This window comes from Schistocerca cancellata, chromosome 5, assembly GCF_023864275.1.
Source record: "Schistocerca cancellata isolate TAMUIC-IGC-003103 chromosome 5, iqSchCanc2.1, whole genome shotgun sequence".
NCBI lineage: Eukaryota > Metazoa > Arthropoda > Insecta > Orthoptera > Acrididae > Schistocerca > Schistocerca cancellata.
The window spans coordinates 721,582,597-721,608,599 of record NC_064630.1 but is presented as its reverse complement, the minus strand read 5'-3'; the positions used below and the strand labels follow the sequence as shown (position 1 = coordinate 721,608,599).

Genomic DNA, 26,003 nt, shown 5'->3' with positions numbered 1-26,003 from the left:
GAGTTTGCAGAAAATACTTTTTTGTAAAAGTGGGCTGAAAATATACATTTCAGGTATTTTTACAAAAATTGTAAACTTTGCCCTCTATTTGCAAACTGCTGGAAAGCAGCAGGGGGAATGTTGTTTGATATTTGTACATGTTACCACATGCAAAGTTTCGGTATTATCATGCACTTACTCCAGGAGACACAAAAAGCTAAACTATACATTTTTCCAAGCATTTTTTGTTGACTGTGCCTCAAATTATCTATATGAAAACTGTTTATAAATCTTTATTATTTCACTTAAGACAACGCAAAAAAGTTGTACAACATGACCTAGGTCTGCTCAGGGTACACTGCTGAAAGCTGTGCTAGGCAGTCAAACAAATGGCTGTATCTCTCCAAGTATTATATTAGAAATTAGTATGAATGTTCACACAAAATTATATCAAAATCCACGATTGTCATGGGGAAACTTTTTCCGAAATTAGAGCATTTGACATAAAATGGCACTACTTTGTTATCATGAACAACCAAAAGAATTTTCACATTCTGTTTCCTCGAACTTACCAATATTGCTAGTTGTAACTCTTCTCTGACGTCTTTCAATGAACCAATGTCATCCCAGGTTACATCAGGAACAGTAGCAAAGCCTTCACGTTTAGCTGATGGTTGCACTGTACGGAGAGCTTCTTTGAAGTCTGACTGCTGTATGTACAATTCACTCAGTTGTTCACCTGTTAGTGGAGGCTGGTTGTGCAGCCAATCTACTAGGTCTGAAAGTGTAACATTTTGAAGGACTGTTTCTGTCACAGGTGCAGATGTCTTCTGACAACTATCTGCTGAAGGCAAATTATTCTTTGTATTTATATTATCCTCTGTGGAGCTAATACCTTCCTTACTGGCATTTAATGCCACCATATCATGTATTTTGCTGTCAGGATCTACAGCTTTATCACCTTCCACCCCATTGCCAATTTCTTTTTCACTGACTTCACTGCTAGAGCTATCACTATCTTTAGCTTTAACACTGACTGTTTCTTTCTTTCTTTGTTTTCCATTTTCCGTTGCTTTTGATGGACTGTCTATGGTGACAACCTCCTTCTCCTGTTTAGTTTGTGTTTTTGTTTTCAAATCATATTTTCCATTTTCCACCACTTTTGTCGGACTGTCTATGGTGACAAGTTCCTTGTCTTTTTTAATTTGTGCTTTTGTTTTCAACTCGCTGAATACTCTGGAATAAGAGAAGAAAAGTTAAGGATTTTATTTTCATTCAGAAAAACATTTCTGTAAAGCAGAGTTGGTGTTATCAAGTATAAGGGATTTGTTGAGCATATAAAAAAAGATGAGTAATTATTTACTGGGACAAATGTGCAAGCTTTTCTTCTTTATTACTGGGTAGTGTTTTAATAGCATACTGAAAGTTAATTAAGTAAATAATCAACACACACACACACACACACACACACACACACACACACACACACACACACACGCACGAACACTTTTTCACCCGACACTAGCATTAGTAATTTTAGGCTTTAGCATGCTACTTTCCTCTCCAAGGTCTTTAGGTACTGACAACATTTGTTTCTAAAAGGTCCTTCATCATCATCATTTACAACTGCATGTTCTTGCTGACTTCATGTCATTAAATGAAGAAATTTTCTTCCACATTATGAGAAGACAAAAGCCAATCTACAAAGAAAGAAAGGAACGAACTCAAGAGGTCAACAGAGATCAAACCCACCAAAACAGAAATATTTCCTTTCTCAACTTCAAAGTAGAAGCTCCTCATTATTGCAATCCCATCAATTATTAAATGTAATTCACACTGTTCAACTGATTTTTCCATAATTTTCAATTTTTTTATTTTTTTATCCTCCACTATGGATCCTACCTCCTTCCAACTGTGCCAGTAAAAAAACTTTACCCTACCCCTAGCCAGAACCCAGCCCAACACACTGTTCCTGAATTGTTGTCAGCTCACGGAATCCACCAAAAGGCCTGGCCATCAATTTACCAATCTTTCACTGCAGGCCTCTCCTTTCACAATGGTATCTTTTCTGTTCACATTCTTTGAATCCATTGCTCTCACCAACCAAGTCCTGCAAAACCATACAAACCAAGCCCAAACCTCCTGCAATACTTCCTCGCCACCAACAAAATTCTCTTGCTCTGCAATTCCAAAGTTATACATCCCACCTTATAGGAACTAGAGTAGCACGTGCAATGCTATCTCAAAACACACTCCAACATGTTCACCTCATACTCCTGTCTTGGACAACAACAATCCACCACTCCTACAAGGGCCTCCATCACAGCTCTCCCACATCCCTTCATAGCTGTTAAACCCTGCCTTGCAGACTTTACTTTTACCACTACCGAAGGAGCTCACTCTCACCACCATCCAGAATCCAGAAACTAAACAGACCTGCAACAGTGTCAAGACAGGAAGAGCTCCAGTCCCTCCTTAAATTCTTTGATCCATCCTGAAACTTTCCCCTGAATCTTCCTCTCACCTCACCCCCACCACCTCCCACTTGCTTCCTTAAGTTCATAAATCCAACCACCTAGGAAACCCCTTATGGCTGGTTACTGTGCCCCTGCAGAGAGAATCTCTGCTCTTGTGGGCCAACTTATTCAGCCTATTACCTGTAACCCATCCTCCTGTATAAAAAGACACCAACCATTTCCTCTGCTGACTCCTCACAGTTCCTGTTCCTTTACCACCCACAACCCTGCTCATCACTGTCAAATTCACTTGCCTCTACAGTATACTCTAACATTCCCAATGCCCATGGCCTTACCACTATTAAACACTATCTTTCCCAATGTCTGACTGACACTAAATCTACAACCTTCTTCCTGGTTACTATGATCAACTATATCCATACCCATAATTACTACTTCTTCGAAGCCTTCACCTACAAACAATTTCTTGGTGCAATAATTGGCATCCAAACATGGCACCACCCTCTGCCAATCTATTCATGCCTCATCCAGAGGAGTGCTTTCCAACCACCCCAAATCCTGAACCCCTCACATGGCTCTGCTTCACTGATGACCTCTTCATGATGTGGACCTACAATGAGGACATCCTATCTACATTCCTTCAGGATTTCAACATCTTCTCCACCACCAACTTCACCTGCAGCTCTTCAGTACAGTAAGCCACTTCATTGATGTTTCAGTGCCACCCAGGACTGGAGTGACTGAATCACATTTTCCATCGGAGTTCCAACTGTCTCTAAGCATGACCTGAAATGAGGAACCTCCTCTCCACTATCCTATATTGGTATTCCGCCACTCACTCAAGTTATGCAATATTGTTGTCCATCCCTACTCCAATCCTAATCCCAACCCAATGCCCAAGACACAGCTACCTGTGAAAGCCGCCATGTGATAAAAAACCTGAGCAATAACCACTGTGCCACTTTTTAAGTGGGCATAACAACTAATGAGCTGAAACTTACTGGCAGATTAAAACTGTGTGCCGGACCAAAACTTGAACTCGGGACCTTTGCCTTTCGTGGGCAACTGCTCTACCAACTGAACTACCCAAGCACGACTCACGCCCGTCCTCACAGCTTTACTTCTGCCAGTACCTCGTCTCCTACCTTCCAAACTTTACAGAAGCTCTCCTGCGAACCGAGAAATCCAGGTGGTGAGCACGCGCGACTTTAATGATCCAACAACATGCCATCGCTCGGTCCAGAAATGCTGCATGAGCGACGTGCAGCAGCTGGCCGCTGTGGTAGAGAACAGACAGCAGCAACGAATAATTAATTAATTGTCAAAAGTTCACGTGATGCTGCATGTTTATACATTTTAAATGGTTCCTATGGTATGACAGTGTATATGTGGATGAGGAAAAAAATTCCCGGATTTTCCCCAGATTTCCCAGTTAAAAAAATACACTTTCTCCCGGATGAAAATATACTTTTTCCGTGTTAAGTAACAATATACCTTTCCTCAGAACATTAAAATTTATTAATCCTTTCAATGGTTGTGATTTTATATACTGGCGTAGAATTTCCCGGCACTTTTTCTAACTAAACTCATGGGAAGAAACACGTTCTGGAAAGATGTCTGATGTGCAGCAACATGTACACTGCATATTTTCCTATTACGAAAGTATTAACACGAATTCCACCAAACACCGCATGTTACTTTCCAAGGGATTGTAATCGAGATCGTGATGCGCTTTTGTAAGGAAGTTGTAGCTCATGTCAAGCCATCTCACCAGCCAATGACCGCGGATATTCGGAGCATAGGACACGTGATGTAGTCAGCCAATAGCAACATCACTGTTAAGCAGCGCGAACACACAAATAGGAAAAGTTAATGGTTTAAATTAATATATATAGCGTTGCTACAAGAAAAGAAAAGCTTTCACATATAAGGTTGGATTAATAAGCTGCAAGGGAAGTTAGGCTTTCACACATAATGTTTATCTTTTTTGTGCGTGTTACACTTTAAGATACATCACACAAATGTGCCAGGAAAATTTTTAAAAACTGGCATAAATGTCTGATCTTCTGGGCTCGTAAATATTCTAAATGGTCGTCCTCAAAGATTTGATTTTTGAAGGAGAGTCAAACACTCTGTGATTTAAGAAATTCATCGGACATTCGCACACAGAGTTCATCTTGTGTAAAAGAAAATTTACGTTACTTGAAAATAACGCTTTTTAAACAACCATTCAGAAAATTTTCCCGCGATCTGTTAGAAATAAATTCGTTTCAGCAGTTGCACCAGATGACAGGTGTCGCTGCACTTGCGCAGCAACAATGACGCAGGAAGCCCGTATGTTCGTACGTGTTAAACATTAAAAGATCTTACATTATCTCATAAAAGAAACAAGACATTAGTGGAGATTCCAAGAGTATGGGAATTTTGTAAACCATATTAAAAAGTAATTCGGCTTAAAGTGCACATTCATATGTCCACATTCAGATGTAAATTTTCTTGGAATACCAGTGCTGTATTATCTCATGTTTGGTTCTTTATTATGGCATAATGCCATACTTGCTAGAAGATGGAAACGTGAATTTGAAATGTAGCGAACAGTTGAAACTAGCCAGTAGTGTGGAATTAAACACTTCGTTTCAAATAAATTGACCGTCTCAGCAGAAAAGATTAATGAAAGTCAAATTTCTTTAACAAACCGCCAAAAAAAAACTTCATTGTTCTGCAAGGCGATTAACGCTTCCTGTCATAAAGGTGGAAACAAAATCTGAAACTAATAATATATTTTAGCCTTCCGTAATTATGTGAATGAATTTTAATTCACTTGATAGTTTCCAGCCACAGAAATCAGTTTTGTTTTCATCTGACTTGAGAGCAATAAACGAAGAGGAAACAAAAAAAATCAATAAACGGAAAAACAGTTCACGTGGAGACTACAACCTGCTCACTACAACTCAGACTGCTCTGTGCATGAGGTCTGGCTCTACGATATTTCCGAACCGGGACAATATTAGATAGTGGCGCTCCCCGTCCCTCAAGCGTTTGCGGCAGGACTCCAAAAATTTTAACAATCGGCTTTTCAAAGAATCTGCATTTTGTAGCGCACATCTTTCTGAAGCGTCTGATACATGAAACATATATGTTTGAGGGAACGTAGCACATGTTATTTGGTCTTAAGTGTGCCAAAGTGCAGCGCCACACCTTGTCACACAGCATTCTTCCATCACACGTCTCTGTGTTTCGCTCTGTGGAATTCAAACGTGTAATATTTTACAAGGGGTGCCATCAAACTACATTCAGGCCAGTGGAAATTAAAATGTCCTGTGGTGCCTCTCCTGCCCCCAGTCAACCGGTTTGACATCTACATCTACATCCATACTCCGCAAGCCACCTGATGGTGTGTGGCGGAGGGTACCTTGAGCACCTCTATCGGTTCTCCCTTCTATTCGTCTCTTATTGTTCGTGGAAAGAAAGATTGTCGGTATGTCTCTGTGTGGGCTCTAATCTCTCTGATTTTATCCTCATGGTCTCTTCGCGAGATTTATGTAGGAGGGAGCAATATACTGTTCGACTCCTCGATGAAGGTATGTTCTCGAAACTTTAACAAAAGCCCGTACCGAGTTACTGAGCCTCTCTCTTGCAGAGTCTTCCACTGGAGTTTATCTATCATCTCCGTAACGCTTTCGCGATTATTAAATGATCCTGTAACGAAGCGCGCCGCTCTCCATTGGATCTTCTCTATCTCTTCTATCAACCCTATCTGGTACAGATCCCACACTGGTGAGCAGTATTCAAGCAGTGGGTGAACAAGTGTACTGTAACCTACTTCCTTTGTTTTCGGACTGCATTTCCTTAGGATTCTTCCAATGAATCTCAGTCTGGCATCTGCTTTACCGACGATTAATTTTATATGGTCATTCCATTTTAAATCACACCTAATGCCTGCTCCCAGATAATTTATGGAATTAACTGCTTCCAGTTGCTGACCTGCTATATTGTAGCTAAATAATAAAGGATCTTTCTTCCTATGTATTCGCAGCACATTCACTTGTCTACATTGTGATTCAATTGTCGTTCCCTGCACCATGCGTCAATTGGTTGTGGATCCTCCTGCCCTCTTAAAATAATAAACTCACAATTAATACTGGATGGGATTATTTGTAACCCGAAGAACACGAATTCTTTAGAAAATTTGCACTCTTTATTGCCCATTAGCTAATAACTTGCTGTTTTGTGTGATATAAAGTTAAATATAGGATACATAAAACCAGTAAAGATAGGAGACAAACAAGACAGTACGCATTTCTTCAATCCTTAAGTCCTAGCATTTTTTCTCCCTATCTTGCTACAACTTTACATGGTGTGCTTTCCTTTATAGGAAAGAATCTATTACCTCATCAGAGTTCGTCAATGTTTTGCTACATGAAAAAACAAAATGTTGTCGTCTAATATTAGAAAAGCTGTTAAGACAAATAGTACCCAAGACTGGTGTGGCTTCTCGATCTGATTACATGTATTTTGTCACTGTCTACTAGATAAAACGAAATAGGCCTGCCTAATATTCCAGCAACCGTTACACACACCAAATAAACGAGACTGTTTTGGCACAAATGGTCATTATTATAACACAGCAGAATATAATTCACGAAGTACCAATATCAAATGCCTATTAGGCCAACTACAAGCAAAAAGTTTTATGTTAGGAAATAGTTTCACATTTCATTCATACTCTCTAGCTTCTGAAGCACAAGATCAAAAAGTAGTAGTACGAAATTTTTATATAAATTTGAAATCTTCATATTCTTCCATAATTTGTGGGAGTCCCCATTTCTTCTCCTTCCTCGTTCTAACAAACAATCTTGTCACCACTAATTCCGTAACTATTCCTGCCTGTGTCAAAATTTATTCTCTGGTTAACTTCACAAATCCTGCCACAATCACCCGTTTAGTTATCCCGCATTTATTCTCCTGTTAGGCGTTATTATGTGTTCGTACAACGTGTTTTCCACGCTACTTCCAGAATAGAACTTTAGCGGCTGCTAGCCGGAGACTGTATAACTGGCCCTTAGTGGTGTTGCAGTCTGGCCAAAAATTTTTTGTCAACATTTCATTTTCTTGCATCACTGATAAGACAATACGTAATCTTTGTTGCCTGTTAGTCATTTATTTGTACTGTGGTAGTCTGAATCTATGGAATTCACTAGTAATTATAACAACGCAGATCATTTGCAAACCCAGTCAACCACATAAACAGCAATTGTCATTCACCCTTACGTGTGAACGAAATTGCATTGCAATGTCAAACAAGTCGGCAGCATGTATTGCAACTAGACCCGTCTCTCTCTCTCTCTCTCTCTCTCTCTCTCTCTCTCTCTCTCTCTCTCTCTCTCTCCCCCCTCTTTTTTTTTTTTTTTTTTTTTTTTTCAGGAAAGTTTACTTCTAGATGCGATGGGGATTCCCCTGGCAGAGACATCACGTACACTATGCATGCATTCAAAAATCAACTTCCGATTCATTCAGAAATCAATATAGAATTTGATCATAAATGTTCAAAAACCAATAGGGATGCGTTCAAAATCATATGAGTAATCAATAGACCAATGTGCGCTGGATGCTAAGCGCTTTGTGAAACAAGGTCTTTTTACTCAATAATATGAATTCCCATATTTTTCACAGTTTTCTCCCAGAAGCCAAATTCTTGGGCTTTTCCCAGATTTCCCAGACATATACACCCTGTCATTAAGAATTGTGATCTTATGTTAAATGTTTAACACAACAGAACAAGTATTACAGTTAGAAACTACGCATTTATCTTGAGACAGCGCAATTGACGGCAGGCGAATACCCATATTTTATTCATGGAGTATTTGAGAATGAGAGCACAGAGGCTTCCAACAAACTCCACATATAATTTCAAACCTTCACGAAACTTTTTCTCACTGACACCACCCACAAAATGATGAAAGACAAAACATTTATCACTCATTACATTTTTGCTGTTCATACAGTAAAACTTCAACAACGGACATGACAATTTAATTTATTATTGTTTCCTATTAACTACATGCAACCCATTTTGCAGACAGTATCTACACATACTACTGAAAATACCTGCAAAATTATATCACTGTGTGATACACAGTTCGCGAGCTATGGTGTCATAGACACTTAGATGTTTGACTTCTGCTTAAAATGGCACACAGATTACCCAGACTACACTCGCCTGTAATGCATGAGAGCACTTTGTGACTTCCAATAAACTTTAACCATAATTCCAAACCTTTTCTTAATTACATGCTTAACACACAAAATTTAACACAAACTCATTTGTAAAGTAATCAGACATTTGAAGCTGTTTTATAAGTGGGAGTTCAATTCTTTAAAGAATAGGATGTTTACTGGTGTCCTCCTAACCGAGTTTGTATACTTTGGAGATAACAGACTACTTTTTAGAAAAAAAGTAGTACTTCTTTATGACATATTTCCACTGATCTCTCAACTACCTACTATCGTTTCTGCTACTTCTCATATTTTCAAATATTGTTTGATGCAAACAATTGTTTTCCACTTCTCATTCTGGACACTGTCTCTCCCTTAACCTGATGCCCTGAGTGACTTTTCCATTATCCTTAAGCCTCACAAGTTCTTTCCCCCTAATCTTACATCTTAAGTAAACTTTATCCATATTATAAAAATATCCAGTTCACTGATTACTATCATTGGCTTACAGCAATATACACTTTACAATTAGACACACTGTGTGTTAAACTGGCCACTCAAAATGCACAGCACTGACTTGATTTGAAAACATTTAAGCAAAAAATCAACAATTAATAAGTAGTAATATTTATTTCTTAATAAGTATAAATACATTTTACTGTCTACTATTGAAATAACTGGTAAAACATTTCTGAAGTTACATAAAAGGTATCTGAAGTGAGATGAAGACAATTTTACATCACGCATACCTGTTCACAGCTACCATTGCAGCTTCCCTCATCAGTGCCATCAAATCAGCACCCACAAAGCCTGGAGTGTTTCGAGCAACCTCTTCAAAGTTGAAGTCTGGCGCAAGGCGCAAATTTGTGCATAATACTTTAAGAATTTCTGCTCTTGCCTCCTGATTTGGAATTCCCAGGCAAACTTCACGGTCAAATCTACCTGCACGTCTAAGAGCAGGGTCCAAGGAGTCTGGTCGGTTGGTTGCTCCAATAACGAGAACACCTGAACCACCATCTCTCTGATTCAATTCTGCATTTGAATACATGGAAGAAAACAAGAGAAATTTAGATTTTCTAAAACTAAAACAGCAATATTATTCTATAATGAATTAAAAAGTTTCTACTGTGTTTCCTTACATTTTAAGCCTACCATGGAGGAAAAAAACCTACATTGTGAAGGAACAACTTGAAAATTCTCTGCTCTGAAGTTTTAACACTCTCTAGTTTAATCATTCAAACAGATCTCTTTTGCAAACCAAAACTGCATATTGTGCCAGCTTTCCAGATTGAAATCCTAAACTGCTCTAGAGATTGATGTGAACACAGACTGAGAAAGAAGGCAAGTGAAAATATGTACGAGGTCGGAAAGAAGCCAGCAAATAATATTAAGCATATAATATTGATTTTCAGAATTTATTTAAAAAACAGGGAAATATATATGATTAAATTAAGTAATTTTGGACAGTCATACAGACATAGATAAGAGTAGAATTCTTTAACAAAGGTACTAACATAAACACTAAAATATGCTGCAGATATGGAAAAAGCAAAAGAAAATGTCAAACGGAAAAAGGGAAAGTTTCCAACAATGAGGAACAGTACCTACCATCAGAGATAAAGTTTTACAAGCACTAGATAATTGCTTTAAATTATTGTGTAGCCTAACAAATGCATCAGGAACACAAATTGTTCTTCATGAAAACAATGATATTATGGAAGAGAATGCCACAGTATGTGTATGAAGTTATTTGAGATTTGATGAAGGTAGTATCGTCACTAAGTGGAGGGGGCCTGCCAAAATTATTTACACTATTTCTGTGGAAGATGATCATTTCTTTAAACAAACAATACCATAATTATTCAACATTACAAGAAACTTCCTGGCAAATTAAACCTGTATGCTGGACCTGGAATCTAATTGGGGATCTTTGGCTTCGTGGGCAAGAGCTGTAACAACTGAGCTAATCAAGCTTAACTCGCCCCCACAGTTTTTCTTCTGCCAGTGCCTCTCTTCTACCATGTAAACTTCCATGTTAAAGTCTTGGTCTGGCACGCAGTTTTAATCAGCCTGAAAGTCCCAAATGAGTGCACAATCTGCTACAGAGTGAAAATTCATTCAGACCCTGTAGACCAATCTGTCTAATGTCCATAATGTTGAAGATATTAACCAAAAATTGAACATTTACATGTAATTAGTCATATTACAGAAAAGAGCAGTAAGTATGATTTGATTTTGACAAAATCTGTACTAAGAAACAAAGTAATAATTTAGCCAGGTTAGTATAATGAACACACCCCCTCCCCCTGCTCAACACACACACACACACACACACACACACAGTTTCAACCACACACTAAAATCATGGGGGGAATTCAAATTTGAATGAGTCAGGCAAATATTCTGCTTTAGCAAAATATTCTAGGCAATCATATGAGAAGTCTCCACATCCCTTAAAAGGTAAAATGAAGTAATAACGTGTTTGCCTTTATTGCACAAAAACATCCACAAAAATGGCAATACTCAATACAGGAAGTTCGGAAGAACAACTGAAAAATTACGAAGATTAAAGCAATGAATAACCAACATATCAAAACTAGCACAAAATAATAATGAAGTCAAAGAATTAGTTGACAAATATCGGTTTGGCAGCTGTACATGGACATTTATTGCTGAAAGCTGCTCAGCAAATAATGGAGATGTGTATGTTGATAATTATTAGGAGACATGGGAAAACAAACAAATCAGGGAACAAACTGAGGTGGGAAATGTAAACATAACTGACATGAAAATGAAGTGGAGGTGGGCAGGGCACATAGTCAGATGAACAAAACGAGGTAACAGTACGAGGAAGTACTTTACTGTTTTCCAAGAATAAAAAAAGATCAATACAGTTACCTAACATATGACATCAGGAAACAACATGGTGTATATGTGGACAAGGAAAAAAAATTCCCGGATTTTCCCGTTAAAAAGACACTTTCTCCTGGATGACAGTATATTTTCCCGTATCAATCATTTGAATGATTATGGTTTTATACACTGGCGTACAATTTCCCAGCACTTTAGAAAATGAAACTCAGGGAAAAAGACACGTTGTGGAAATATCTTTGATGTGCAGCAACATGTACGCTGTGTATTTTTGTTTTACGAAAGCATATATTGGGATTCCACCAAACACCGCATGTTACTTTCCGAATCATTGAAATCTCGCTTTTGTAAGCCAGCTCATGTCACGTGATCTCGCCAGCCGATGGCAGCGGATATTCAGAGCATAGGACGTGATGTAGTCAGCCAACAGCAACATCACTGTTAAGTAGCACGAACACACAAACAGGGAAAGTTAATAGCTTAAATTAATATACATAGTGTTGCTACAAGAAAAGCAAAGCTTTCACATATAATATTGGTCTCAAGCTGCAAGAGAAGCTAAGCTTTTGGACGTGCTGTTGATCTTTTTTGCGAGTGTTACACTTTAAGTTATAACACACAAATGTGCCATTAAAATTTTTAATAATGACGTAAATGTCTGATTGCCTGCCACTCTTTAAAAAAATCTCGCAATTAATAGTGGATTGGATTATTTGTAATTCAGACAACAAGAACTCTTCAGAAAATCTGGACTCTTTATTGCCTATTAGTTAATAACTGGCTGTTTTGTGTGACATAAAATTAAATATAGGATATATAAAACCAATACTGACAAGAGACAAGCAAGAAATTATACATTTCTTCAAACCTTAGCTCCTAGCATTTTTTCCCCTCTTATCTTGCTACAGCTTTACATGGCCTGCTTTCCTTTCTGCGAAAGAATCTATTACCTCATCAAAGTTCGTCAAACGTTTTGCTACATGAAAAATCAAAATGTCGTTATCTAATACTGAAAAAGCTGTTAATACAAATAATACCCAAGACTGGTGTGGTTTCTCAATCTGATTATGACTATTTTGTCACTGTCTGCTAGATAAAACAAAATAGGCCTTCTAATATGGCAGCAATTTTGAAACATACCAAATAAACGAGACTGTTTTGGCACAAATGGCCATTTTTATAACGATAGGATATAATTCACAAAGTACCAATATTAAATGCCTATTAGGCCTACTACAAGAAAAAGCTTTATGTTAGGTAATAGTTTCACATTTCATTCATACGCACCAGCTTCTCAAGCACGAGATCGAAAAGTAGTATTACGAAATTTTTATATAAATTTGGAATCCTCTTATTCTTCCATAATTTGTGTGATGTCCCCGCATCTTCTCCTTCCTCGTTCTAACAAACAATCTTGTCATCAATTCTGTAGCTATTGCTGTCACTGTCAAAATTTGTTCACCGATTAACTTCACTAACCCTGCCAGAATCACGGGTTTAGTAATCCCGCGATTATTTTCCGGTTAGGCGTTATTACTTGTTCGAACTACACGTTTTCCGCGTTACTGCCAGAATAGAACTTACGCGGCTGCTAGCCGGGGTCTGTACTACTGGCCCTTACTAGTGTAGCGATCTGGCCAAAAATTTTCTATCAAAATTTCACTTTCTTGGATACACCGAGAAGATAATGCGTAATCTTTCTCACCTGTTATTACTGTCAGTCGTTTATTTCCATTCTGGTAGTCTGAATCTATGGATTTCGCTAGTAATTCTAACAATTCTGATCATTCGCAAACCCAATCAACCACATAATCAGACAGCGATTGGCATTCGCTTTCGGATTTACTTTCTCAGCTCGTATAGCCCTGTCCCCTTTTTGTCTGCAGAAAGTTTATTTCTAGATGCGACGAGGATTCTCCTGACAGAGACATCACGTACACTATGCATACATTCAAAAGTCAACTTATGATTCATTCAGAAATCAACTTAAAATGTGTTCAAAAACCAACAGGGAAGCTTTTCAAAATCGTATGATTAATCGATAGACCAATGTGCGCTGGATGCTAGGTGCTTTGTGAAACAAGTTTCTTTCCTGATGAATATGGGTTTGGCACCCCCTTTTCCCGGTAGCATCCAGCTGCTTGCTGCGACTATTTGCACAGCCAACAGCCACATTCCTGCAGCCAGAAGCAGGAGAATCTACTACTCAAACGTCACTCAACTGCGCATGCACATGAGCCCGCACGTAACTGCTAAAACAAATCGAATGTAAACAATTGCAAGTTCACGCTCATTGGAGACAATTTGTTGTTATGAAGCACTGCATAGCTAAAGCCTTTGACACATTTTCAATTGGTAGATTGCGTGAGCACTGGGTGTCGTCGTATATGGCGCATTTCCTTTGCAATTTAAGTTATTTTCATTTTTTTCTCTCGATTATGTTTTATTGTTGAAGTATTGTTCTGCAGTAGCGGGATACAGTAATATCCTTTGTTAGAGTACCGGTTCTTACCAGTCAACATTACAAAAATTTAACTGAAAAATAAAACAACGAAAAATGCCCAGAATTCTAAAAATATCCTGGGTTTTTCCCGGTTTTCTCCCGGATGAAAAAATTCCCGGGTTTTTCCCGGATCTCCCAGTTGCCCCGGGTCATACACACCCTGAACATGCATGACTAACAGGGATGTGTATGACAAAAGATTGCAGTACTGCAGGTGCCTCACCTGGAGGTTTAAGGGAGATGATTCCGAACTTTTGTTTCCAATACAGTGGCAGGATCTTGAAATCAACCTAAGTCCATTTGATTAAAACTTCATTCACAATAGGGGTGTCAAGAGTTGTGGCTGCTAATTTTATCTTGCCAAGGAGTGAAGATGGTTGATTTGGTTCTACCAATTTACATTCCCTTTATCAACAGTGCTGAATTTTAACTGGGTCAGACAGTGAATGTGTGTGTATGCATATGACTCTAGCAAATATTTGTTTCTTAATGAGGAGAGAAGGAATTTTACAAATTTTTGAATTATGAGGGGAGACAATGGCTGCACAGTACTTAGCTACAAGAGCTGAAGTTCCAACTACTACAAACAAATTCTAAAGTGAACAATAACATCCCTAACTTACAGAACCAATATGTTCCTTACTCAAGGACAAAAGGGGTATTATGCCTGACGAAGGTTGGAAAGAGGGCAGGTCACTCAGACCACAGATTTAAAGTGGGGACAAAGGAAGATGAAACGTGACAAACTGTCCAGTACCAGTGAGGAGACAAAATATGACAAACTCTCCATTACCACTGAAGATAGATAGATAAATGTCCACTGACCACGTGAAATTGCTTCACACATAGTTCTGCACTGCTAACTTAATTTTTATATAAAATGCCTTCTCACACTAGATAGGAAGCTGTCTTATTCGAATAAAAATGCTGATTATTATTCTTTTGATGTAACATAATATAGAACTTTAAACAAACTTACCACTAGTTTAAAATTAATTTAATGATATACATATCAACAAACATTTTTCCTTTTACCATCAAGGCAGGTCAAGAGCTGTGCAACAATTCTCCTTTCCATTTCCCTCTGAGCTGTCAGACGATGTGGAGTTATAGCATCTATTTCATCAAGAAACAAAATACATGGTGACAGGCTGACTGCCTGAGCAAATAAATCTCTTATTCGTCCTTCCGACTCTCCAGAGACTCCACCAACAAGCTCTGGAGCAGATATTTTCAGCATCGGCAACTGCAGTTCCTGCAACAAAACATTTACACTGATAATATATATCGCAGGCATCAGAGGAAGAGGGCAATGCCCTTTTCTGCTTTCTTATTTATAGGACACTTACATCTCCACAGATACTCAGTGAATCACACTTAAGTTCCTGGCAGGGGATTCACAATAATTCTCTATTATTCCACTCTACAACAGTGTGCGGAAAAAAATGAACACCTATTTCCTTCCGTGCGAGCTCTGATTTCCCTCTTTTATTATGATGATTGTTTCTCCCTATGCAGGTCAGTGTCAACAAAATATTTTTGCATTCTGAGGAGGAAGTTCGTGACTGAAATTTTGTGAGAAGATACCACTGCAATGAGAAATGCCTTTGTTTTAATTATGTCCACCACAAATCCTGTATCATGTCCCAGACACTCTCTCTCTCCTATTTATTGATAATACAAAATGTGCTGCTCTTCTTTGAACTTTCTTGACATACTCAGTTAACCCTACCAGGTAAGAATCCTAACACTGCGCAGCAGTACTCAAAAAGAGGACAGACAAGCATGGTGGTGGTGGTGGTGGTGGTGATTGGTTTGTGGGGCACTCAACTGCACAGTCATCAGCACCTGTACAAAGTCCCAATTTTTACACAGTCCAATTTAGCCACAGTCACAAATGATGATGAAATGAGGAGGTCAACACAAACATCCAGTCCCCAGACAGAGAAAATCCCCAACCCAGCCGTGAATCGCACCAGGGATCCCGTGATCCAGAGGCCGCAATGCTAGCCACTAGACCACGAGCTGCAAACGACAAGCGTGGTGTAGGCAGTCTCTTTAGTAGATCTATTGCATCTTCTAAGTGTTCTAACAAATCGCAGTTTTTGGTTCATCTTTCCCACACCATTCTCTGTGTGTTATTTCCAATTTAAGGTGTTCATAATTGTAATTCATAAGTATTTAGTTGCATTTATGGCCATTAGATTTGATTGATTTATTGTGTAACCAAAGTTTAACAGATTCCTTTTAGCACTCATGTGGATGATTGCACACTTCTCAGTATTTAGGAACAACTGTCAATTTTTGCATCATAAAGATATTTTTTCTAAATCTGTTTTCCAATTTGTTTTTATCTTCTGATGACTTTACTAGAGGATAAATGACATTTTCATCTGCAAACAACCTAAGATGGCTGTTCAGATTGTCTTCTAAATCATTTATATAGATAAGAAATAGCAGAGATCCTATAATGCTACCTTGGGGAATGCCAGAAATCACTACTGTTTTACTCTATAACTTCCCGTCAACTACCATGAGCTGTGACCTCTCGGACAGGAAATCACAAATCCAGTTCCATAACTGAGACAATATTCCGTAAGTAAGCAATTACATTACAAGCCGCTTGTGAGGTACGGAGTCAAAAGCCTTCTGGAAATCCAGAAACATGTTAGCAACCAACACTTTGTGCAAGCAAAGAGATAGATATATTTCACAAGAAAAATCTTTTCTAACTCTGCTTCAGCAGCACTGTCACTGATAGTACTTCCACTGCTATCACGCAGAGAAGGCATTGGTTGTATCTTGCTACTAGCATACTTTACATACAAACAGAATCTCTATGGCTTTTCTGCCACGTTTCAAGACAAAGCTTCACTGTGGAAACTATTATAATATCTTGCATTGAACTCCACACTAAATTCCGAGCTTCTGTAAAAGGTCACCAACCTTGGGAATTTTGCATTCTTTTAAATTTGGGATGCTTTTTTGACGTTTCTGCAACAGTGTTCTTGCCAATTTTGTGTACCGAGGGGGATCAATTCCACAGTTTTGGTAATTCACTTGGTATAAATCTCTCTAATGCTGCTGATACTATGTCTGAACTGAAGCCACATCTGGCCTACACTTACACTGTTAATTTGGAAGGAGAGGAAATTGTCTCTCACGAAGGTGTCAAGCGAATTTTTATCTGCTCTTCAGAATAGGTATATTTTTCACTTACTTTTGGAGAATTTGAAGGTTGCAGTATTCAGTCTTGCTCCAGCTTTCTAGTCCTCTGGCTTTTTTCCCAAGTTTATTTATTAATGCATACCTTTCATGTACTAGGAGTTAACCACCATGTTTCACAAGTTCTGGCACTATATTATCTTTGCAAGGTGTGCAAGTATTTTTCAACCTGTGTGGCTCCACTTTCCCTTTCTTCTTTGCTTGTCCATGTACTTTTCCACTGTACTTGTGGATCTCCTGATACTTGGTCTGAGTTGATATTCAGCATGTTATCAAAATATTCTTTTGATCTTTGCAATACTTCTTTCCCCATAAATATCATACTATTTCTATTTTTATATGCATTTAATGTTGGCTGAATTTTTTTCTGACTGTACTACCACACAACAGAATTTTATTATTTCATATTAATCCTTTAGTTCCAGCTCTTGAAATTTTTCTTGCTACTTTGCATTAACCATCAAACTATTCATTTCTTATGTAAATCTTAAAATTTTCCCAGCATTTTGAATACTGATGACGATTCTGAAGTGTAGCCAGTTGTCTTTTTCTATCACACATAATATTTCATTATTTCACCTTGACACATGCCAGACATCTTTGTGTGAAGTGTCTAAGACTGGCATTGGCTGTTCATGTTGCATAATTGGTACACTGTATAACTTATGTGCCTGAATCGTGATCATAAATGCAACACTGACCACATTGCTAGTAGGCAATGCCTTGGATAGTGGAAATAAGCAACTCTCATGTCCGATGGGTTGCTGCTGACTGTGGCCATTGGCATACTCTGTCCTCTATGCTCAGAACAAACTTTGGAAATTCCATGCATTACACGACTGATAGCCATATGTTATGTTAACATGTGGGAAGAAGCCTTGTAACTAGGCACTGATCCAGCACAGCAGCAATTGCCTGCATATGGCTTCACTGCCACCCTAGGGTGGCTTAGAAGACATCCCCTGAGAATTCTGTGTTTTCCAGGTATTACAAACTTTCAGGTGAATATATACATTTGTTTCTCGCATATCATAACTAACACAATCAATAAGTAACAACTTTATGGTCCTCACCTACAAGCAGATGGAACTCTCATAAAAAATTTAAAATGCTGTGTGTAACTATAGTTTAGTGGAAAGCAATATTAACATATGAGGTTTATAATGAAGTAGTGAAAAATAGCAAATTAAGGCCACTGACAACAAAACCAAAATTACTGCAATGACAAAAATCTATTTAAAATCAAGCAGACTTCTACAACATAATACACTTTACTGCCAAAAAATCAAACACTGTATCCATTATTTTCAATTGCAAGTAATGTGTACTTACATTATACATTTACAGTATTTTTAAAGATTTCATTTATGTGAATTCCAATTATTTCTAGAAACGTGAAAGTCTCAATGATTTCTTGAAACACACAAGTCGCAACTCTAAACTCGCAAAATGTCATTTAGATCTTAAGACACAGGTACAAAATTTTCAATTTTTCATGTAATTTCACAATTTATGAAATGGATACACTGTCGCAATGAAATTATCCAATTTTTTAAAAGCCTTTATTTGTTCCTTGACTGCCAATGTTTCTTTTGTAGCACCTTCTAAAATTTTCAAATGGTTTGGGTTTAACCTTTCACTTCCACATTTTTCTCAAGTACTATGATCATCCACCCAACCTATACAACATACTAGTCCATCCCAATGCCACTCTAGACTACCAATCCCTTCCCGTAGGGATCATATCCCTGCGGCAGACCAAGGTGCAAGGCATGCCCATCTACCCACCCAGCACCTCCTACTCCAATCCTGTCGGGAGCTTATCCCACCTCATCATAAGTCGGGCCTCCTGTGAAAGCAGGCGTGTTACGTAGGAACTCTGCTACAAACAATTCACAGGCTTTTGCGTTGGTATGACTTCCAACCAGCTGTCTGCCAGGATGAATGGTCACTGCCAAATTATTGTCAAGAACAAAGTTTACCACCTAGTGGCCTGACATGCAGCTGAGCATAACAGTCTCAATTTCAATGGCTGCTTCACAACTTGAGCCATCTGGATCATTTCCTCCACGACCAGCTTCCCTGAACTACGTGGATTGCAGTTATCCTTACAACATATCCCTCACTCCCGTAGTTGTCCTAGCCTCAATCTCTAGTAACCCACTGTCCCCACAACTTCCACCCAAGGTCCCCTTTCTCTGTCACCCTCTCCCAATTCACATCCCCTTCAGCATGAACCGCTTTCCACTGGCTGCTAAAATCACACCAGCCTATATACCTGCCACTCCTCCCTCCCGCTTTCCTAGCTGGCAAACCCACTGCCACCCTCTAAGCCAAGAGCCACCCACCCCTAGTCCTCCTCCCTGCCTCCCACCTGCATCTCCCTTTACTCACCACTTCTGACACTACCCTCATAACAACCAGTCCACCTGCTGAGAATAGCACTATAGTGTGCGTGTGTTTGTTTTAGTCTACCTCATTGAATAATAACTCAGAAAATAGCAAGTTTTCTTTCTCTTATGTGTGGTTATCAGCCACTCAGTGCTTCTGCTTTACATTGTGTGGTCTCCTTTAATCCTGAAGTATTTATATAACTTGTGTGAGAAGAGCACAATATCTTGTATTCAGCTGAAATATGGCAGGTTAAGTTTATATGCAGACAAACCAACAAGTGGTCTGGCAAAAAAAGGGGTTGCAGCACTGTGCATGACCATGGTGGAAGATTAGCATGAAAGACTGTTTAGATTAATGAAACACTTTACTTGACACTAACATTGACTGCTGATGAATAATGTTTCCAAGAGTCATACCAGCACAATTTCTTAATTGTTCAATGTGTGTTATTAAGAATTTAATGTGTACAATATGAGAGCTGTAAATAAAGTAGTGGTAATATTAATAGAACACAATATTTAATTAACTAAAAATACATTTGCATTACATTCCTTCAGTACAGTCACCCAAAAAGCCTACCAAGTTTTGTCAAATATCAAGAAGCCGCTGGTGACAGCTGACAAGGCATAGCTTAGCTTTAGCTTTACTTGACTATGTTCTTGTTGAAATTTCTGTGGGCATTGCAATCTGGGTGATGCCATCCTTCTGAGTAATGCTGTAACTCAGACTTGTACCCACATCTCAAAAATGATGACAATATGCTGTAGAAATGTTTCCCTCATTGTGATGTGTGTCCAGGTGGACAGCAGCCAGTACATACCAGTGCCACTTCTGCACGTCATTCAGTCGATGTGGAACCCAAAGGGATGCAAGGAATGTTAAGACATCTCGTCAGTATGTGCCACACCATTTGATGACAGACCAACCTCTACGAATAATTCCCAGATGGTCCATAGATGGTCTACGGAAATGAGACCACTAACAATGTAAATGTGAAGTTGAGGGACGGATGGCCAACCTGTGTGGTGCAAATCCACAATCTCCGCACATGAAGTAGTATCAGGAACACAATGCGATGAAACCATCTTTCTTATTATGGTATGCCCAATGACTTTTAGATTCTGACACATACTAAAGTGCAATTGTTTCCACTTGATAACAGCCATATGGTCAAAACTGCAATACTGAGTTTTAGAAATAATTTTACAAAGGTGATCACGATGTCTTTTACAAAATTTCACTCAACTATGAAATCCAGCTACAATACTTTAATCTTTGTTTTTGATCGAGATTTCTCAAATGTGTTACTTTACAAAGTCACAAAAACCTTTTGGTTTACAAGCACATATTTTACTAGACTATAATGCCCACCCACAAAAAATAAATGAAAAAATTGGCATCTAAATCATGTTTTTCAAATTAAAAATACAAATTAATGGATCATATTTTCTCCTATTCAAAGTTCATAGCCAAGCCGCTCTGAGTGGTACCATCATTCACTGTTTCCATTTTGTAACACAGGCCTTGCATTTCTTATATTTTGGAGTTAATAGTGTTGAAGTTGTGGAGGTATGGCCTGGGATTTTAGAAAGCTCACAGTTCAGCAAAAGCAGACAATCTGTTATGTCAATGATACTCTTAACATAAAACTTTTTGACATTGCGAAGAAATACGATGAAGCACTGTCCATGTGTGAGGCATAATAAAAAATAAGGAACAGTTCTTAAATGCTGATGATAACAATTCCTGGGGATACAAAAGGAAAAATATTCACATGTCTGCATTCAAAGATGTGAAAACATCATTTTAATGTAATTTCACGCAATGAGAAGTGATAGCATTCCTATAGTCAGAAACATACTGAAATGAAAGCCCGTGAAATCGCCCTGAAGATCGGCATTGAAAATCTCAGTGCACTGAAGAGCTAGTTAGATCATTTTAAAAAATATCATGATCTGTCACTTCAAAGTGTAAGAGGAGAAAGTGAGGCTGCGGTCAGAGAGCATAAGCTATTGGAAGAAAATTACGCTGCCAACACTGATACAGCAATATATACAACTACCTTTGCCAGAGCAGTACCAGACTAAATTCAATGACTGTATTACTCTGACATGGGGTGGTGCAGTTGGACTACTGGAACAGAGAGGAATGTTGGGGCACAACAATCCACTTACCACCCCTGAAAACACATGGCTGACGACATGTTCAAACTGTCAACCACCCTCGGCGTCACACCAACATGTGCCAAGACTCCTGTAACTAGCAGCATCCTCTGTGCCTGCATTCATAGTTAGATGGGCAGGCTCGATGATACATCAGCAGTGAAGAGTTTGGTGACAGAAACCCGGTGACAGGTGGCCTCCGGACACACTCCTTAGAGTCCGATGCTTGTGACAGGCTAGTGTCAGAGTTTCCACCAGCTGTACTAAATACAGCCATGCCTGCTTTCAAGCATGTTGCATTTGCATGACCTAGTTGCTACTGCAGCTTGTTGTCAGCACCTCGCACTGTACAAGAGCTTCACCCACGACCACCTCCACGTCTTCAACATGATCCTGTGTCCATTACTCTCAAGTTGAATTCACATCTCCTGAGTAGCAAAGCAATTATGCCATCCTGACAGACCAAAGTGAATGCTCATCCACCTATCAACGACAGACTGAGGAAGCAGTAAGTTACAATGCGAAACATGACCAAACACATTTGAATTTTGCAGGCTATGTCTAATACAAATCTTCTACAAAACTTTTAAAGTTCACAAAGAATAATAACTTGCAATTAACAAAAAATGGCTTTCTAAAATTCAAAAATTAATGGACAGTGAATATACATCTGAAAATAAACTCTAGCCTTTGCTGCCATTGATAAGAGAAACAAATTTCATCACAGTATGCGTAAAACATTATGCGAGTTATTTACACACACACACACACACACACACACACACACACACACACACACACACACACACACACACACAAAATTGTTCTGTAAATAGTTTCAACAGAGGTTCTACAAGTTCACGAATGACACAGTTACAGTTAAAATTAAGTCCGAAAACCAGCCTCACATAGCTCGAGATGACAATTTAATTAATTTGATGAAAGTCGCCTGGACTTATTATTATTTCCATTTTTCTCAGACCTTAGGTCTGGTTAAAAATGGAAAGTGACGCGGACCTTGATCAAGCGTCACTTCCTTTTAACTGTACGGTATATGTTATATTGCATTTAGGAACTTTCGGGTAATTGAACATGTATCAATAATTAGGGATTTCTGTACTTGTATATATAAGTTTGGATGTAGCTGTATTGCATTGATGTACTGGTGGATATTGTGTGGTATGACTCCTGTAGTTGATAGTATAATTGGTATAATGTCAACTTTATCCTGATGCCACATGTCCTTGACTTCCTCAGCCAGTTGGATGTATTTTTCATTTTTTTCTCCTGTTCTCTTCTGTATATTTGTTGTATTGGGTATGGATATTTCGATTAGTTGTGTTAATTTCTTCTTTTTATTGGTGAGTATGATGTCAGGTTTGTTATGTGGTGGTGTTTTATCTGTTATAATGGTTCTGTTCCAGTATAATTTGTATTCATCATTCTCCAGTACATTTTGTGGTGCATACTTGTATGTGGGAACGTGTTGTTTTATTAGTTTATGTTGTATGGCAAGTTGTTGATATATTATTCTTTGCTACATTGTCATGTACTCTGGGGTATTCTGTATTTGCTAGTATTGTACATCCGCTTGTGATGTGATCTACTGTTTCTATTTGTTGTTTGCAAAGTCTGCATTTATCTATGTGGTATTGGGAGCTTTAATAATATGCTTGCTGTAATATCTGGTGTTTATTGTTTGATCCTGTATTGCAATCATGAATTCTTCCGTCTCACTGTATATATTGCCTTTTTTCATCTATGTGTTAGATGTGTCTTGATCAATGTGTGGCTGTGTTAGATGATACGGGTGCTTGCCATGTAGTGTTTTCCCCTTCCAATTCACTTTCTTCGTATCTATTGATGTTATGTGATCTAAAGGGTTGTAGAAGTGGTTATGAAATTGCAATGGTGTAGCCGATGTATTTATATGAGTGATTGCTTTGTGTATTTTGCTAGTTTCTGCATGTTCTAGAAAGAATTTTCTTAAATTGTCTCCCTGTCCATAATGTAAGATTTTTTTATTCAATAAATCCCCTTCCTTTCTGCTTAATGTGAATCTTTCTGTTGCTGAATGTATGTGATGTATTCTATGTTTGTGGCATTGTGATCGTGTAAGTGTATTGAGTGCTTCTAGGTCTGTGTTACTCCATTTCACTACTCCAAATGAGTAGGTCAATATTGGTATAGCATAAGTATTTATAGCTTTTGTCTTGTTTCGTGCTGTCAATTCTGTTTTCAGTATTTTTGTTAGTCTTTGTCTATATTTTTCTTTTAGTTCTTCTTTAATATTTGTATTATCTATTCCTATTTTTTGTCTGTATCCAAGATATTTATAGGCATCTGTTTATTTCCATCGTTTCTGTGGAGCTGCTGTGGTTGTCCAATATGTAATCTTCTTGTTTAGTGTGTTTTCCCTTGACAATGCAATTTTTCTTACATTTGTCTGTTCCAAAAGCCATATTTATATCATTGCTGAATACTTCTGTTATCTTTAGTAATTGGTTGAGTTGTTGATTTGTTGCTGCCAGTAGTTTTAGATCATCCATGTATAGCAGATGTGTGATTTTGTGTGGGTATGTTCCATAATTTGTATTATTTAGCATGTTGGATAGTGGGTTCAGAGCATGACAGAACCAGAAAGGACTTAATGAGTCTCCTTGGTATATTCCACACTTAATCTGTATTGGCTGTGATGTGATATTATTTGAATTTGTTTGGATATTAAGTGTGGTTTTCCAATTTTTCATTACTATGTTTAGGAACTGTATCAATTTAGGATCTACTTTGTATATTTCCAATATTTGTAGTAACCATGAGTGGAGTACACTATCAAAAGCTTTTTGGTAATCAATGTATGCGTAGTGTAGTGACCTTTGTTTAGTTTTAGCTTGATATGTCATCTCTGCATCTATTATCAGTTGCTCTTTACATCCTCGTGCTCCTTTGCAACAGCCTTTTTGTTCTTCATTTATAATTTTGTTCCGTGTTGTATGTGTCATTAATTTCTGTGTAATGACTGAAGTTAATATTTTGAATATTGTTGGTAGGCATGTTATGGGGCGATATTTAGCTGGGTTTGCTGTGTCTGCTTGATCTTTAGGTTTCAGATAAGTTATTCCATGTGTAAGTGTATCAGGGAATGTGTATGGGTCTGCAATGTAACTGTTAAATAATTTATGAATATAATAGAGGGAAACATTACACGTGGGAAAAATATATTTAAAAAGAAAGATGATGAGACTTACCAAACAAAAGCGCTGGCAGGTCGATAGACACACAAACAAACACAAACATACACACAAAATTCTAGGTTTCGCAACCAACGGTTGCCTCGTCAGGAAAGAGGGAAGGAGAAGGAAAGACAAAAGGATATGGGTTTTAAGGGAGAGGGTAAGGAGTCATTCCAATCCCGGGAGCGGAAAGACTTACCTTAGGGGGAAAAAAGGACAGGTATACACTCGCGCACACACACACACAAATGTCTGCTTGTACTGTGTATATGCGGATGGATATGTATGTGTGTGTGTGTGTGTGTGTGTGTGTGTGTGTGCGCGCGCGCGCGCGAGTGTATACCTGTCCTTTTTCCCCCCTAAAACCCACCGTTTCCAGTTCACAAACAGTTCCTTTCAGCTATTAAACAACCTTTTTGGCTAGTTTTAATATCTTTTGCTTTATTTCCATTTCCGTTTTTCTCACATCATCGATCATTTTTAGCCGCTTCCCACAGGTTTTAATGTCATTATTTCTTCATCAGACAATTGTTAGCTTCATTTCCATAATCTGCCACCACCAAACCACCCTTTTAATACATCCTCACGTAGTTTTTTCGAAATTTTCCTGTATTTCTCCACCCTTTAACGTGTTTTGGCGGCAACACAACCACCTAACCTTTATGCACATAATTATCTACCTACACAAGTTCACCACAGGATCAACATAGCCCAGCTCTAACCAACCCTTTTTCGCCTTTTTTCACACCAGATCTCCATTTGTTTTCTAGTTTTACCTTTATCTCTCCCCATATATTTTTATATTTATTTTCATTTTCATTTCAGCCTCGTGTTCCACTTTCCACCTTCTAGTACCATGTCACCCTCACAACACCTCCACAACGACCCGACAAATGTCTGCTTGTGTCTGTGTATATGCGGATGGATATGTGTGCGCGCGCGC

The 26,003-nt window shown here is 38.3% G+C and overlaps 1 protein-coding gene across 2 annotated transcripts in view; it reads right to left on the bottom strand.

Moving 5' to 3' along the window:
• Window positions 1-26,003, bottom strand: part of LOC126187775 (nuclear valosin-containing protein-like) — a 167,519-nt gene that overhangs the window by 46,651 nt on the left and 94,865 nt on the right. For both annotated transcript variants that reach the window (XM_049929043.1, XM_049929042.1), the window contains exons 8-10: window positions 15,082-15,301; window positions 9,422-9,704; window positions 552-1,215 (exon numbers count right to left, since the gene is read on the bottom strand). In XM_049929043.1, the coding sequence (XP_049785000.1) occupies window positions 552-1,215; window positions 9,422-9,704; window positions 15,082-15,301 (1,167 nt within the window). The remainder of the gene's footprint in view (window positions 1-551; window positions 1,216-9,421; window positions 9,705-15,081; window positions 15,302-26,003) is intronic.